Source organism: Panicum virgatum, chromosome 1N (genome assembly GCF_016808335.1).
Source record: "Panicum virgatum strain AP13 chromosome 1N, P.virgatum_v5, whole genome shotgun sequence".
NCBI classification, from domain to species: Eukaryota; Viridiplantae; Streptophyta; class Magnoliopsida; order Poales; family Poaceae; genus Panicum; species Panicum virgatum.
The window spans coordinates 1,807,840-1,825,120 of record NC_053145.1 but is presented as its reverse complement, the minus strand read 5'-3'; the positions used below and the strand labels follow the sequence as shown (position 1 = coordinate 1,825,120).

The 17,281-nt window shown below is 47.7% G+C and overlaps 2 protein-coding genes and 1 pseudogene across 4 annotated transcripts; 1 reads left to right on the top strand and 2 right to left on the bottom strand.

Annotated features, from left to right (window-relative positions):
* The first annotated feature begins 569 nt into the window (after window positions 1–569).
* Window positions 570–1,145, top strand: LOC120654285 (ergosterol biosynthetic protein 28-like). The gene is made up of 3 exons (XM_039931794.1): window positions 570–687; window positions 763–969; window positions 1,075–1,145. Exons 1-3 carry the CDS (start codon window positions 570–572, stop codon window positions 1,143–1,145), a joined length of 396 nt encoding a protein of 131 aa, XP_039787728.1.
* A 997-nt stretch (window positions 1,146–2,142) lies between these two features.
* LOC120654483 lies at window positions 2,143–4,876 on the bottom strand (annotated as a pseudogene).
* Window positions 4,877–14,101: 9,225 nt separating this feature from the next.
* LOC120654482 (pentatricopeptide repeat-containing protein At1g02060, chloroplastic-like) lies at window positions 14,102–16,902 on the bottom strand. 3 transcript variants are annotated; one of them, XM_039932021.1, is made up of 2 exons: window positions 14,727–16,902; window positions 14,102–14,651 (listed from the first exon to the last, which is right to left on the bottom strand). In XM_039932021.1, the coding sequence occupies exon 1, from the start codon at window positions 16,854–16,856 to the stop codon at window positions 14,991–14,993; it is 1,866 nt and encodes a 621-aa protein (XP_039787955.1). In that variant the 5' UTR covers window positions 16,857–16,902; the 3' UTR covers window positions 14,102–14,651; window positions 14,727–14,990. The 3 variants fall into 3 exon arrangements, with proteins under 3 accessions (XP_039787955.1, XP_039787954.1, XP_039787956.1); XM_039932020.1 differs by having other exon boundaries at window positions 14,102–14,646; XM_039932022.1 differs by having other exon boundaries at window positions 14,102–14,515.
* Between the last annotated feature and the right edge of the window lie 379 nt (window positions 16,903–17,281).

Here is a 17,281-nt window from a genome sequence, read left to right as displayed (position 1 = left end):
TTAAAATAGCATACCTGGAAAAAATAATGTTCGAAAACTGCTCATCCTGTCTCCATCCACGCTACCAAGCCTGGATTTTCTATAATATTGTGTCTACATCCACGCTACCATGCATGGATTTTTTGTAACAACTATCAAAACTGCTCATGATTATCTCTGTGTAAAATATATTTATGTTTCCACACTAGCTACATACAGCCTATGGTTCGCCGTCCTAAATTACCTAGAATAATTAATGTTATATGTGATATATATAGTATCATATCTATTTAATATTTTTTCTAGGGGTGCAATTTGGTGATCCTTAGGTGCACCTCCAATCCTCTTTAGTGCAAAATTTTGTACTATTTTTTCAAATTGAAATATCGTTTTGAAGAATTAGTACAAAATTTTAAATTAAAGAGGGTTGAAGGGGCACCTATGGGCCACCAATTGACACCCCTAATTTTTACATCCACCTTCATTTCTATTACTTTCTATCTACGCAACATACAACCGTGTATGAAACGCGAAGCGCTCGAGGTATAAGTATCCACACCCAGGTCTGGCTCACACAACCTGCGCAAGGCATGGCCGCCGCCGCCGCGGGGAAGAAGAGTAGTAGCAGCGGCATGCCGGCGGGCGCCCTCCGCGTCGGCCTCACCTGCTCCGGCTTCTTCGGCGCCGCCACCTACGCGCGTGCAGAGAGTACGTACTACGGAATCGAGTCATCGATCAGCCTCATCGTCAAGAAATTAAACTAATAGAGCCTTGTTCGTGCAGTGACCGACGTGCACGGGCGCACGTTCGGGGTGTGGACGCTGCTGTCCTGTACGCTCTGCTTCCTCTGCGCCTTCAACCTCGACAACAGGCCGCTCTACATGGCCACCTTCCTGTCCTTCGTCTACGCCTACGCCCACTTCATCCTCGAGTACCTCGTCTACCACACCTTCACCGCCGCCAACCTCGGCAGCTTCGCCCTCGTCGCAGGTACGAGACGTACTACTGTGTTGTGTTGTGTCCTACTACACCATCGATTCACACCTCGTGGGAAGATGATGACTGGACGATCGTTTGGATATGCTGCTGCTGCAGTGACGTCGATCGTCTGGATGCTGCTGCAGTGGAACTCCCATGCTCCCCGTGCGGCTGCCAAGCGGGCCTGATCAGATCATGAGCGGCTTCTCCGGCATGCCTGCTCTAACTGGATACCAATCTAAGCTTGGCCCGTACCGTGCCGCACAGAAGAAACACCAAACAAATTTGTTGTTTGGTTACATTCTAGAGATTCTAGAATACCAATTCTAGACTCCGCATGAAATACTAAATAAAGTTTATTTGCAAAATCTCTTCGAGGATGGGCGTAACTTTTCGCGTAACGACGGTAATTAATCGATGATTGGCTACAATGATGCTACAGTACCATGCTCTAATCACGCGTCAAAGATATCATTAGATTCTTCAGGGTTTCTAGATAGCGCAGGAATTCTAAAATTGGTTTTGTAACCTGCCTTCATTTAATACCTCTAATTAGCGGTCAAAGTGCATTCTAGACACTTCTAGGAAGTTACCAAACAGGGCCAATGCTTCGACGGACAAATTTGTTGGTCGAGCCCCGCGGTCTCACAGTTGCGAATTTGTAATATTACTGTTTGTTTCTTACTGTTTTTTCCTAAAAAGATGAAGGATTGAATTGAAGGCATGCAGGGACTTCTCCATGATCAAGCAAGACACCATTACTTTAATAATAATAGACGTCACATTTTTCGTACCTTTCTTTAGTTTTTTATATGAAAATAGTAAAGAAAACCGTAAAACCGTTAATGAACAGAGGTACTATTGGGCACTACTTCTAGCCTAGGTTTTTTTTTTGAGTGGTACTTCTAGCCTAGGCGTGGGCTGATGGACTAGCTGGGCCACTATTGGGCCATACTCCTCGCTCCGCTCCATGCTTGGGCTCGGCCCAGATTGGAATAAAGATTTGCATATTCTGTTTCTTTTGGTTTGGAAGCATGCCCATAAGGCAAAGAGCAAATTAGTTCCTTGATCCTAACAAAAATAATCTTAATTTCTTGACCTCTTTTTGATTGAATTTGCTTATTTGGTCTAAAAACGAATTTCGTTCTAGTTCTTGGCACTTCCGTTAGTTTGACAAGCTAACGGTACGGTGTTAAAACCACGCGAAATGACTCTTTTACCTCTGGTGCAAAATGAAACACTAGAGTAGCGTAAGTAGAGTCATACAAGATGAACGAACACTAGTGGATTCTCATGCAGCAAAGCTTCAGAGCAGCAGCATCTTCGCGTAGTCCTCACGAACGAGGAGCCTCTGCTCCTTGAGTCCTTGTCATACGAGTACATGACGCTCACCATCCTTGCTGCGTTCAAGCAAGCCTGCATGAAGCTGGAGGAGAAGGTCGTCCTGCTGAAGCACCCCCTGTTGAGCTCTTCCCACTCCCTCGCGATCAGCCTCCGCATGTGTTCTTCCGCGTCAGCTGGGGTGCAGCTAGGGTTCTCCATCAAGTACGAGTCCCTGTAGGATCCATCCAATCCTTCCTGTGCTTCATCCTGCAAAGAAAATTTAATTGCTGAGGCCTTGCTGCTAAATTTGCAGGCAGTTTATTTGGATTTGAAATTTTTTTAACAATTGAATGTTCTGCTCTGACCTCGGCACTGCCCATGTCATCCCAAAGTCTGAGGATCTTGCCCGGGCAAGAGATGGCCGGAGGGATGTGGTCAGTGAACCTTGCAGCATCACCAAATGCTGCATGATCATGCCCAAGAAGGAAGAGCACGTGTGCTAATGCAAGCGGCATTCCTGATGTGACAACGCCATTTCTCAGGTAGTCCTCTGCTGCAGGAACCAGACAGGCTGCCAGCCATTTTGACTCGACCATGAAACCATCAAACAGCTCTGCCCACTGCACGAAATGGTAGATTGTTCTCTTGTGTTCATGATTGCTCATTTGAGCACATGCAGGTTCATTTTGTTTGATTGTTGTTGTCAATGCAGATCAAACTAAAGGAATGCAAGACAGTAACATACTGCTTTTCTAAGATGATTGACAGGGTTCATCCCATGCTCCTTTTCGGCCGTATCTGCGATCTCATTCGTAATGGTGTAAAGAGCCTTGTAGCATGACCTCATGCAGCTGGGAAGTGAATCAGCAGCCGCAGTATTCCACCTGCAAATTGCAATTTGTAAAATATGCAGGAAACAATTAGCAGAAATATTTCTAATGTTACAACAATGATCAATCAATATCAAAAATTAGAACAAGTATATATATTTTCTTGGAAACTTGACAACTATTGTATAGCTACTACTGTACCATTTATTAGTGTAGGAGTTTTAATTCGTACTGTTATTTTCTGGCTTACATTTTGACTGCCTTGGTGAAGAGGGAGAGCTCCTCTTGTGTGCCAACAAGGTCGAATAGGTCATCCACAACATAGATAAGAGAGATTATCTTTGTCAACTGAACCCGGAATCTGGAGAAGGAAGATCCCTGGATGATTGTCATGGACCACATGTACCATTTCAGCACCTGGTCCCGGGCCACCGGTACTTCTTGGGCCAATCCTAGGCCCATCCACCATCTGGGTCACAGATTTCATCCAATATACCATAGCAACGAAACTACAGATCATATCAGTTAAACTGTCATTCTCTTGACAAGGATGACTTGTAATTATGTACCTTTTAACCTCTTCCATCTCTTTCTGATGCAGCAGTTTGTTGAAATGGAACTCTGCAGTTGCCAGCTCCTCCATTGCTGCAGTGCTTTTCCTGTTTGGCAGGCTCTGCATGTAGCAGAGGTGGTGCCTGGCCTTGTACTGCATCAGGCTCATGTGGTAGGGGTGATCCAGGGACTGCCTCACATACCTTGCCAGGCCGGGATTCAGGTACCTGATGGCAGATGCAAGGTGCTTGCTTGAGAAGTCCTTTGCCTTGTGGAGTGATGATGCCTCTTCTCCCATGTCCAGGTGTGACATGTCATGCAGGCTCAGGAGTGCCCAAATGTCCTCGGTGAGAGCGAGGCTGAGCTCGCCGGCGCCGTCGGTGAACCTCCGGAGAAGGTCATCTGCCACACATCGATCAATGCTGGAGTCATACCTCTCTCGATCTGTCTATGTGAACGGAAAAGCAGAAAGGTGATGGTCGCCGGGCTCTGGCGTGGGTAGAACATTTTGGTAGCACCGGCCGGTTGGCATCAATCCCTAGGATTTGCTCCAAAGTATTACTGACCTGCTGAAACATCATGTCCGGTCTCTCTCAGCAACCTGAATGACAGGGTTGCATCGAGGAGGTCGTCGCTGCGGACGAGATCCACGGCCACGGCCATGGCGCTTTCGACCTCTTCCTCGAAGTAGTGGTCGATGCAGAGGCGCTTGAGGTTGTCGACGGCGGCCATCACCTCCCGTCCGCTCTTCAGATGTCCATGCAAAGTCTTTTGTACACTCATGATGCTCTTCTGGCCGGGTTTGTTTCAGGCAGAGTGTAAGCACTAAGCAGTAAGCCCACATCTAAATTTAAAATTTGCTTTTTCAAACGATGAAACTCTTGGACGTGCATCGTGTACACGTGCAAAGATAGTTGGTCGCTACCTGGAGGTCATGGTCGCTCGGCGGCAGCGTTCTGGAAGCCGGCAAAGTGCGGATACAGCCACCGGGGCGGCCTCCTCGCCGGCCGTTCCTAGCCGCCGGCGAAGCCGAAAGGAGAAGAGGCCGGACGGAGGTGACGAAGAAGATGTGAGCGGCCATTGCTAGCTACAGCTGAATACACACAACAAGCAGAAAGCTAGCAAAGATTTATGGGAAGTGTTTCTGAAATCTGAATGCTACCAAAGATTTCAGCTCGTGACAAGTGCAATAATTTGAGCGCTGTCAGTCCTCACCCGTGAGGCCGTGACTACGCTCTGTCCGTCCATGCACGGGCGGATCCAGAGTTTGTATCAAGGGGAGACTTATTTTCTTCTTTTTTCTTCTTCTTCCTCTCTTCTCCTTTTTCCTTCTCTTAACTATGCCAAAATTTCTTAGAGGGGGCTTTGTAACAACTGCCTCGCGGACGGTCCGCACTGGGCCTGCGGACGGTCTGCCAAGGCGACGCCCAGATATTTATCTGGATGGATGTGAGACCCACTTGTTAGTTCTCTCTTCCTCCTCACTTTTCTTGCAGAGCCGAGCGGAGCTCGTGTGCTCGCCCCGCCGGCACCCCTCCCCGTCGATCTCCCTCCTCCGGCCACCAAACCTCGATTCCTCGCGCGGGAACCTTGCTCGGCACCTCCTCCACCTTCCTAAACCCCTAGACCGGCTTCTTACGGCCAGAATCATCCCCGCCACCGCCGGACGCCATTGAAAGTGCTTGAAGCTTTGCTCCACCATCGATTCGCCTCTCCGGTCGTCCTCTGCTCGAACCGACCGCGGGAATGGGTTCGTGGTGAGTTCCTTGCGCTCCCCGGTCTTTTTCCCTTCCGTGGTGAGTCGCCGGCGCCGGTGAACGGCCGCCGCCGCCGCTGAACGGCCGCCGCCGCCGCCGCTGCACTTGCTGTCGCCTGTGCGCGGTGTCAAAAGTTAGGTATCGCGGACGGTCCGCCTGGGAGGTGCGGACAGTCCGCCGGTCAGTTTAGGTTTCGTCCAGAGACGATGTTGTCTCTGGTAGTTCAGAAGGATTGACTGCGGACAGTCCGCTATAGGGGAGCGGACGGTCCGCCGTTGAAACTGGAAGTTTGTCCAAAGACGATGTCTCTGGTGGGGGTTCGCAGGATTGAACTGCGGACGGTCCGCCACTTGGGCGCGGACAGTCCGCAGTAGAGTCTAGGATTTTGTCCAGAGACGTTGCCGTCTCTGGTTGATCGAATACGTAAACTGCGGACGGTCCGCCAAGGGTGGCCGGACAGTCCGCAGGTAGAATTAGAAGTTGTTCCAGAGACGTTGTTGTCTCTGGTGGGTCGGTAGAATAATATGGCGGACGGTCCGCCACTTGGGCGCGGACAGTCCGCTGGGCGTTCTAGTTAAAGTAAATTAGTTACATCATTGAGTTGCACTCATTTATTTCATATGCATAAGTGTAGCATCCGCAGCTGAGGGCGCCGTATTTGAGGTGATTGCGGCACCGCAGGAGCAGCCGACGCAAGCCCAGGAGGAGAGGTGTGAGCACCCGGCCCAAAGCCCGGTTGATCCTAGTGTTGAGCAACAGGCGCAAGGCAAGCCCCGGTGCACATCCTATTACTTTTAAAATTATGACACCTATATGTGTAATTATTGCTTATGCATTACGTTTAAGAGTTGTTTGAAACTCTAGCTGCATGAACCCTAGGTGTCCTGGAGTTATACTAGTATGTATAGGACGTTAGAAATGCTATTCTAGATAGGGTTCGGTAGAAGACGAGTAATTCTTGGTTACTCACGAGATATTGGTTAGTTTTATGTTCTAGATATGAGTTATTAATTTATGGATGAAAGTCTTGGAAGGAAAGAAAGAATAGAATCTGAGACCGGGCGGGAGAAATGTAGTTCCGCCTGTGTCGGTTAAGGACCGAGCCGTTGTTGGCCTTGCTGATCATGTTTGAACTGTACTAACCGCATGCCGGGAGTAGGAGGTAGTCGAAACCGGTAAGCCTAGTACTGCCTCGTTTCGAAAGTACAGAACTGCATCACCACCCCGTAGGGCGAGTCGAGTAGTCGCGGAGAAACGGGATGCATATGTTTACTTTTGGTGGTCTCACGTTGAGCTCGGCTGATTATATGAAGGTGGGGTGGTTCTGTGGTTCGAGGCGGGGAGGAGAATTGTTGGTGCGTGTGGTCCGACGGGGCATACGCGTGCTGTGTTGGTTAGGTCCACCTTGCAAGGTTAAATCGAATCGATTCGCCGTCAGTCGCTCTCGGATATGAGCACCTTGGTCACCGCGTCGCAGCGTAGTGTGGTGATGGAATAATGGTTATGTCTATGTTGATGGATATATGATTTATCATTTATTGCTCCACTATTCTTGCTCTAGGTTTGGTCATGCAAATTTTAGACTATGTTAATTTATATAGAACTTGGCTAAAATAAGGAAAGTGAGGAATAACTTTAGTCGCTGTTTTCCGCAAAATAACCACCAGCCAAAAGCCTTGCATGTCTAGCTATGTGGGCTAAGTTATACCCACTGGTCGGGTAAGCCTTGCTGAGTATTAGTGTACTCAGGGTTTGTTGCCACCATTATTTCAGGACACGCAGATGTAGACTTCTGTCCCTGCTGCGCCAAGTTCATCCACCGGGATGCAGAGGGATGAGAGGTTGTGGAGCCAGACGTTTAGTTAGGGATCTCCCTAGGGCACACTTTTGGTAGTTATAGCCCCTTCCTTTAGTTGAGCCGGATTTCATTAATGCAAAGTTTATAAATTATATATTTGTTCACACTTGGTTTGTAAAACTTAAAGTAAAATATCATGTATATTTGTTGTATTTTTAAGTATGTTGTACTTTTACCATCTGCGCCCATCTCCGCGTGGGACTATTGGTGATGTTTCGATCGGGACGTGGGTTGCGAAAGGATCGCCAAATTAAGCCGTTAAGCTAATGAGCCCGATATGTTCAAATGACGGCCATTACGATTAATTAGAATTTTAAATTTGACGGTTCCGTCGTCACAGGCTTGTGGGGACTTCAATGGACAACATGAGGGTAGAGGGGCTGGAGCCCCTGCCCCCATGCTGGCTCCGCCCCCTCTGCGTCCCTGAGACTGTCGGAAGGAATAGGACAGCCCCCTCTTTAAACCTGCTGGAGCTGGACCGACCAGCATTTTTATGAGAAATTTTAGCATCTCTTTTTTTTTCTCAAGCGAACTAAATACAACGAAATGTGTGAATCTGCGACATATGCTTGTGCATTGTCGGTATCTAGAAAAAAAGGTAAGTCATATTTGGAAACACGTAGAGTTTACACAAAAATAGTTCCATTCTCTTGTCCAAAATGGGGCTGTGCGCGCCAAGATATATATCGTAAGATATAGTTCATATATACCCTGTTGTTTTTCTTTTCTCCTTTTACGGAAAAACTATTTCTAGTATCGTAAGTTAAAAATGAAGGAAAACCTTTTACCGGTATGTATGGCTAGCTGCAGGATCGGAGAACGTTTTTAGTCTCTTAGAATTGTGGGCTTTTGCGCAAAGGCTTATTCATCGTCAACTGAAGAATGTGCATACGTGTAGGTGTCACATCTTTTTTCTGAAAACGTCCTAAAGCACGTTTTTCACTGAGGAGTAGCAGGAAGCGATCTCAACCCTGTCCTGTGGTGGTGTAGGTGGCACATCACTGTATCCTTCCTTGTGCATGCCACCATCTTGTCTTTATTTCTCACGTTTTGGCTAAAGTGATGCTTAAAGAGGAGAGAAAATATTAGAGCATCGCTCCTCACGTTTTGGCAGGCGATGCCAACTCCTGGCGATGCCTAGAAAATTTGGAGCGAGGCAAGTACAACCTCCGGTGCATGTTTGATGAAAAAGTATTTTGTTGGTCCCATACTCATCTAATGCTCCACGTGCGGCTGCTCAACGCGGTGGCAAACTCGGACGAGAGCCAATAATAATAATATTTTATTTCTTCATGCGGATCCAACGGTTTAGATAGCTTCGATGCTAAATTTCTGCACGCTGGAGCTTTTACTCATTGTGGGGGTCCTTTTTTTTTAGCATCACTGTCACATTATTGTGGAGAGCCTTAATAAACCTAAGGTTTTTTTGTACCATATATCTGCCCCATCCTCCTATCCTATCCATATAACAGTCACCCATCCATTAAGCAACGAGACACGAACAGTTGACAACATGAAGTGTGGAAAAAATGCATCAGCTGAAAAAAAAATGATGCTCATCAGCATGTATAGTGTCTATGTTGTTTCGAATAGTTTCATGCATGCTTTAGGTTCCAGCGCAAGGCATCCAATTAGCAAAAAAAATAATGGATGCATGATTCGAGTGGCTTTTGCTGTCATATCCTTCAGTTCCCAACGGGGGACACTGCAGGGCGCGCGTTCGCCGCTAAGAGTAGCAGCGAACGAACTCCCCTTAGTACTAGTATTGTTCTTGTTACTGGCTTCTTCCTCGCCTCCACCGCCGGCGCTGCCCTGATCGTCTCCGGCGGCTCACGCCGCCGGATCTGCCGCCGCCGTCTCGATCTCTCCCACCATAACTCGTCACCAGAGCTCGCCCTTGCCGCCGGCACCGCCCTGCTCGTCTCCGGATCCTCGTCGCCGCAGCTTGCCCCCGCCCCGGCCCGACCGGCGTCCCCCACTGCCCGACTGGCGGCGCCCCCGCCGCCGCGCCTCGCCGCCCCCGCGCCCGCCACCTCCGCCGGCCCGGCCTGCCGCCCCCGACCTCCCGAAAACAAGAAGGCCGCCAGCCTCCGACCGCCCCGCCCACCTCCCGCCTGCCAGTAGCGGCGCGCGCACGCTCTATAAGGAATCTTGTTCCCAACCATCACTTTTTAATCAATTCTCTTTGCTAATTCAAAATTCCGAACGATATATGCTAGAAGAACAGAGTGTGCTTCAGCAATCCGTGGAATCTAGAAATTCTACAAATATGATCTCATAAACTTGTTAATTCCATTAGTTATATTGTCACCCAGTCCCAAATCTATATCTGTACAGATGAAAACAATTGAAAATATTTGTTAGCTAAATTGGGCTCATCTTATCCCTCACATTGGATCCGTGTGTCAGGATCCAAGAAGGTGGAAGAGGACGTAGACCCATAAAAACATCGTATACCATGTCTGCCCCCGACATGGTACGGCTGTAGCTGGCGGGACGTTGTTACTTGTTAGTGTATGGAGGCGCGTGGCCGACGCCTAGCCCCGGGCGGATCGGAACCCGGGTCTGATCGATCTCGTTTCCGTACGTCTCGCATCGTGCTGTTCCGTTTTGGATTGCTGGCTGATTACAGCCGCGCGCCAACAAGTTGCCAAGAGCTAGCCTCGTCCAATAACCAAAAACAAAATCACCACTGATAAAACATGTACACCAAAAAACTATATACATTTAACAACCCCCCTCCTCCAAAAAAAAAATCTGGGCAACATACAAAAAATCATCGCAACATCCAAAATCACCACTTGCCTGCAAAGGCACCCCACGCCCAGAATGAGCTCCCTCTCCTGCAACAGGCAACCCTGTCCTCGCCCAATGCAGTGCCCCAAAGCCCACCTCGACGAGACCCTCCGGTCAGTCTTGAAGTGAGGGACGGATGAGCTCTGTAGCCCCAACGCGTAACTGGCCATGAGGTAGCCGCCTCTGCCTGTCTGCCACAACCCATAAGCCTCCCTCCTCGACTTTGTGGTTGAGGCGCGTTGAGCCGACGACGCTACGAGAGGTTTCGTCAAACGAGAGTGATGGTTTCGAGTAGACTAAGAGTTACCGCTCCACTCATGGGCTATCGTGGGCTGCTCGCCTGTGAGTTTTACAGGAGTATGTTTCATGTTTAATTTATTACCACTAGAGCTTCAAACTGTTTTGAGATAAGTTATTGAGTTTTATTTAGCACTGCATGTACCCACGCACAGGGTTAATTTTGATCTTGATCTTGACCCCTTTTTTCTTTTTTTCTAAGAAGGAAAATTGAGGTGAGATCACTTCTTTCTTTTTTTTATATTTGCAAAATTTGATTCCGTGTAGTCCGTTTCTATTGCATTAGATTTATGTTGACCTAAGCTATGCAATAGCAGTGACGTTTATCATGATACATATTTTTAAAATTTATTTTGAATAATCATTTAATTAATACTTAATTAAATATACTTTTATTTAATTAATGAGACCATTTTTTTGGGACAGTCCCAACTCTCCAACTCACTTGGTTTCCATAGTATTAAATATGGTGCCATGTAAGCAAAAAGCTAAGTTGGCAGGACAGATAGTGAGGAGATAAGAAAAAAATATGAAAAAACCGGATTTCATGCAAGAAACCGTATCTACGCGAAAACCAAGACAAAAGAAGAGATGGTTGGAGGGAGAAAAGAGAGAGAAGAGATATGATTAGATATCAATTTATTTTGAAGAAACTATCTATTAGAAATGTAGTGAGTAATGCATGTGTATATGATATGGCAAGTATAGAAACTACTGGTTGCGTTTTGAGTTGGAATTATCCTTAGGTTGGTGGGATGCCACATTCCATATCAACACATCGTCTGTTTTTCGCTGTCGGTTTCCTAGCTAACGCATTAAATATTGTATAACTTGAGCACGTGAAACACACCTATTCATTAAAAAAGATCATGTGAGCTGCAACTTTGATATATTTAAGAGTAAAATGCACTGGATCCGTAAACTAGTTGACTAATTTTTTTTAAGGTCCATAAACTTCGAAATTGCAGATTGAGCCCCCTAAACTATTTAAATGTGTCAGTTGAGGTCCAAAACGTCTCTTACCGGCGTTGACCGCCTACGTGGACCGCCACGTCCGATCTACGTGGACAGCGCACGCCTTGACCCACGGTCAGCGCGTGCTGAGGCTTTGCACGACGCGCACATCGCGTCTTGGCCGGCGGCGAGGCAGCGAGGGAAGCGAGCGGAGCAGGGATGGTGCGCGCATGGGTTGTGCGGCGGTGAGGCGAGCCTCACCGGCCGGCCAAAGTGCGGAGAACGGCGGCGAGGAGGCGGCCCGACGAAGGACGGCGGCAGCGGGCTGAGCTTCGACATCGGGTGCTCTACACGACGAGGCAAAGGGCTGATTGAGGGCTCAAACAGGTAGACAGGAGGGAGGAGGAGGTGTGGGTGAGAGGAATCAATGAATGGCTCACCGTAGAGGACGAATCGACGGCGGCCGTCATCGGGGAAGGAACTCGTGGCGGCGGTAATGCAGGAAGGGAAGGAAATTTGGGGGCTAGGGTTTGGGGTCGGGACTGGTGGAGCACTTAAAGGCGGAGGAGGTGGAGGGCGAACTGGCGCAGGTGCGGGAGTGCGGCGAGCCTCACCGGCCGAGCGCAGAGCGGAGCAGCGGCAGGTCAGCCGCAGCGGGGCGGAGCGTCACTCTGCATTCTTGGCGGAGGCCAACATTGGAGCGGGGAGTCAGAGAGAGAGGCAGGCCACCTGATGCCAGCGAGCCCCATGCACTACATCCTCCGATCCCCGCCTCCTCCACCGCCGCCTCGTCCTAGTTCGCTGGAATTCGGCCGGATGCAGTGGAGCAGTGCGGTGTGGGAGAGGAGGGGCGCCGCCGCTGGACGCCGGAGTGCCGCACCCCCCCCCGAGTCCTGCCTGCCCGCGGCAGATCTTCCGCCCACTACGGAGCTCGCGCTGGCAGCTGCTCGTGTTCGGCAACGGCTCATGCACGCCGCGGAGCTGGCGGCGCTGCCGAAGAACTACCCGACTGCGCGGTGAAGCTCTGGCGTAGGCGGTGGGGTCCCGCGGGTTGCTGCACGAGTACCTCGACCATGTCGCCGCGTTAGGGTCATCCCTCTCTGGGTGGTGGAGCAGTCGATTGAGCTAGGGCCGCCAGAGATACAGCCTCCGTCGATCCGGCAGCGGCGGCGGCCAAGTCGGTGACGCCAGCCATGGTGACATCCCCTGGTGAAGAAGCCCTGTCGGAGGCTGCGGCGTCCCGCGGGAGGCTGGGAGAGCATCGTGACCGCGAACACACAGGCCCGATCCACGTTGGATCTGATGTGGCTGTCCACATAGACGATCAGTGGGGTTAGAGATGTTTTGGACCTCAAGTGACACACTTAAATAGTTTAGGGGGCTCAATCAACAATTTCGAAGTTCATGGATCTAAACAGAACAGATCAACTAGTTTATGGACTCCAGTGCATTTTACTCTATATTTAATGCATACATTTGTATACATATGCAACAAAACAATGCATTAATTTAATTTCTTGTCTTGTTAATTTCTTTCTTTTCCCATGTTAGTTCGTACACAGGAAAGGGACTGGACTTGGTTAGTACGACGGTAATGCAAATGCTAATGGAATCAATTAGGGCGTATCTGCTACCGTAACGTAGGTCACTCCTCTTTGTTTGGTTGTACACTGTGTAATAATCAAATCACGTTACAATCTCCCAAACCAAACACCACGTAACCTGCAGTTCACCGTCAATTTCCTAATTGGTACGATTTCTTTTCTAGTAAGATAAAATACCACAGCCTCTTTTTTTCCTAACGGTACTCGTTCTAGAAGCAACAAATTGCAAAGATAGCAATGCATAGGATTGAAGAAACAACAAATAGCAAATTCCCCTATTTGACACTAATATATATATTAATTAGTTCCTTCTTTGGTCCTCAAAATCTTTTTCCCTATTTGACAGTTAACTTTCTTTCTATTTCTGACACTAGCGTTCGTTCCGTTAGTTAAGCGACGTGAACAGTAACTATGAATGCTTCTAGCTCTCTGTTTTTTTTAACCAAAACGACATACAAATCACCTCCAAAAATTATAAAACTTTTTGCAGGTATATAAGAGATGGAGCCAACCTATTTTGAATAAAAATTAAAAATATATATTGAGCAGTTTAAATATTTAAACTAAAATTCACCAAATTAGGCTACACTTGAAGATTATCTTAATTTTTCTGCTTATAGGATTTTTCTCCCCTTCCAGGATTTTTCTGCTACATCTCCATCTAAAAGACTACTTTTTTTATCATTTTACTGACAAATACTTATACTCAAACATAGGCCCTATTTAGTTCTCAAAAAATTTATTACAGTACCCGTCACATCGAATCTTCGGACATATGCATAAAGCATTAAATGCAGTTGAAAAAAATAACTAACTACACAGTTTAACTATTTCATACGAGATAAATCTTTTAAGTCTAATTAATTCATGATTGGACAATAATTTTCAAATAACAACGAAATGTGGTACAATACCTAAACACAGCCATAGCTCTAAAGAAATTCATCCGTCAAACCAAATTGGTTAACCCAGAGGCTTGAGCACCAAGATGTCAAACCAAAGTTACACAAAATTATTATATTACATTGAAGAACATTCACAGAGTAGTAATCGTCTTCAGGGTAATTACATCGGCGTCCCCTGCTGCCAGGTCCGCTCCAAACCAGAAGTGTCACATCCAAGCTAAAACTTTTAGAGAAAGATAACATTTCTTCAATTCTTTGGTTTCATTGGTAATATAGAACGTTAACTGATAACAGATCAATTTGAGAACATATCACTGATGTTGTCAGTTTGATAACAGAATTCAGTATGGCAGTTTGATAACAGCTAGTGGTGGTGCACGATCATAAGTTACAATCCCAAATCACATCAGTTATAGTCTGAATTTAACATTCAGTGACACGATTCCTGAACTCCACTCTAAATTCACATAAATTACAATCTCCAATTTGGCATGCCTTTTTGTGCCCCTACTTGCTGCCCGCACAGAGGTTTTCTGCACAACTGAGATTGAGAACAGACAGCATTATGCCAAGGCTAGGCAACACAGGCAGCAGACCATCCGTGAAGACTTGACGGTGCTGGCTTTGTGACCTCGATGATTCGGCAGCGGCGATCTGCCGCCCTTGCTCTTGTAGTGGGATGCTGTAGGAACAGCGATGTGCATTAGACATCCCTCGGACGTTCCTTGTGTCATCAGGTTCAAGTTCTAAACTCAGCATGGGTACTTGCGAAAGCGTCCGTGGTGATTTCATTGATCGCAAAATTTGTTGAACCTTTACTTCATTTAAACAGGAATAGTAAGATGCAAATATAGTATGAGGAAATAAAGGCTTTATTTGACTTTAGGACTAACCATGAGATGTGCTTGTGCAATCAGAATATCTGATGATAGGGGCAACTCCAAGAAAATCGAGCTATTTGATGATCCATTGATTTCACAAGCAATCCTGCACCATCAAACAAACCTTGTTGAATGACCATCAATTCCTTGCCAATCAGTTGATCAGGCAACCAACTGGATTTCCAGTTTCAGCATCATTTTTCTCATGCAGACCACACTGCACAGAAGCTGCGAAGAGTTTGCAAGGTTTTTCTTTGGAATAATGTGAGTAAAGTCTTAGCTCCTTTGCCTAATTTTCGCAGTGGCACGTCTCATCTGTTTACCAATAAAATCAGCTTCTTTCATCTTTCCAGCTTCCTCGAGTGCATGATGAAGACAGACTAAGCTGCGGGGAGCAACAGCAGCAGAAGTGCTTCCGTTCTCAATTAGCTCATAGAAAAGCCGGAATGCCTCTTCAGCTCTACCGTCCATGCAGAGGCCATCCAAAACAAGACTGTGAACTCCAACACCCAGTTCATGGTGCTTCTGCAAGCTAAACAAAGTACACTCTGCTGCATCTACGAACTTCTTGTCCTCGCAAAGTGTTGCAATTACCTTTTCCATATTGATGTAATAGCCATTATCATACAGACACTTAGTAATCTTGTATGCACGGTCATTGAGATCACTTTTGAACAATACATCGATCAGATTAGTAGAAAGATCAAGGTTCTGCCGGATTTTCCTCTCTAGCATTATCTCAATCAAATTGGCAGCTTCTTCCGCACAGCCATCTTTCTTCAAAAGCCCCAAAAGAACCGAGTGGAATGTACTTGTGCTAGGCCGAAGGCCACTATTTAACATCCTGTGAAGAGCTTCCCAAGCAGATTTCATCCTTCCTTTCTTCATAAAGCCATCTATTACAGCAATATAACACTCATTGTCAGGGACAAGATCCCTCTTTAACATTGAGAGCACTAGCTCGTACCCTTCTGCAAAATTGCCCTCCTTACAATGACCTAGTATCAACGTCTTGAATGCTTGGAAATCAACCTTGCTCCTCCTATCCAGCAACTGCCCGAACAGCACCCTGGCCTTTTTTGCTTTCCCATTATCACAAAAGTACATAAAAACTGGGTTGTACGCTGCGACAAGTGGTACAGAACCACCTCTTTTCTTGAGCACCTCCTTCTCCAAGATCTCATCCACAAGCTCCTCAGCCCGACCAAAGTCACCGCTCTCACACAATGCTCGGATCACCATGCTATAGCTTGCAGATTCACGTCTCACATGAAGCTCTGTCATTTGATCAAACACCTTCATTGCATCCTTAATCCGCCCTACCCTGCAATGTGCAGCCATTAGCGTGTTGAACGTGCATGTGTCTGGCTTAAACGAGTCCACCTCGAACACCTCCTTAACTAGCTCCATCCTTCCGGCCTCACAGAAGCCCTGCACCATCGTGTTGTAGGTGATCCTGTTTGGCGGCACGCCATTTGCAGCCATCACCATGAAGAGCGACAATGCCTCGTCAGCAAGCCCCTTTGCACAGTACGCCCTGATCATGGTAGTGTAGGTGACAACATTAGGGAGGGCGCCACATTTGCTCTCCTCTTCGCTCTCGCGCATTCCGTCGAATAGCTTGCGCGCGGTGGCCAGGTCGCCCGCTCGGCACAGAGCAGATAGCAGAGAATTGTACGTGATGGCGTCGGGGGCGAAGGCGTAGGTCTCCGGCAAGAAGCGGAAGAGCTTGAGGAGCGTGGGAGCTGACGGGCGCGGGGAGGCAGTGGAAAGCCCATGGAGAAGGGTGTTGAGGGTGGTGACGTCGGGGGAGGCGTCAGGGGAGCGGAGGAACGCCGCGAGCAGGGCGGAGGACGCGCGGCGGCGGCCCCTACGAAGGAGCGCGGCGAGGAGGGAGTTGAAGGAGTGCGGCGTGGGGTTGGGGATGGAGCGGAAGAGTGAGGTGGCGGCGCGGACGCGGCCGGCGGCGGCGAGCGCGCGGAGGAGGGCGTTGAGGGCGTGGTTGGGGAGGAGGGTGAGCGGGGAAGGGAGGGCACGGAGGTAGGAGAGCGCCGGGCGAAGGTCGCGGGAGCGGAGGAGGTGGTGCAGCTTCCTGGCCGCCGCCACTGCCGGCGGCTCCGGCGGTGCTCCCGACGAGCCCATAGAGGTGGGGGGAAAATGACGTGCTCGTTCTCTGCACTTGTTTTGAGTAAAATTTAGCTAATCTTTTTTTGAGCAAAAAAAATTTAGCTAATTTTTTGGTAATGGCTTATCTTTTCTGTGAGCATTGCACAAAAAGCAACATATTTTCATGGAAATCATATATATAGGACATATGGTAGTGCAAGTGTTGCACCACTCGATTCCTGCACTTCGCTTTGCATCTTCCGTTTTTGCTGCGATAAATTACTTTTGGCAACTAAAATTATCACAAACGGATAAATCCATCTGAAGGGAAAACTCGAACATGAATGAAAAGGTATACTCTCCCTCCATTTTTATTTACATATCATATTAGATTTGTTCTAAGTCAAATTTAATTAGTTTTTGACCAAATTTATGAAAAAATATAGCAACAACTATATTAT

Bases quoted from the DNA above. Each gene is read 5' to 3' on its own strand.
- LOC120654285 (XM_039931794.1), top strand. From the start codon at position 570: ATGGCCGCCGCCGCCGCGGGGAAGAAGAGTAGTAGCAGCGGCATGCCG. The intron at 688-762 runs GTACGTACTACG...TTGTTCGTGCAG, and splicing joins CACCTACGCGCGTGCAGAGA to TGACCGACGTGCACGGGCGC. The intron at 970-1,074 runs GTACGAGACGTA...CTGCTGCTGCAG, and splicing joins CAGCTTCGCCCTCGTCGCAG to TGACGTCGATCGTCTGGATG.
- LOC120654482 (XM_039932021.1), bottom strand. From the start codon at position 16,856: ATGGGCTCGTCGGGAGCACCGCCGGAGCCGCCGGCAGTGGCGGCGGCC.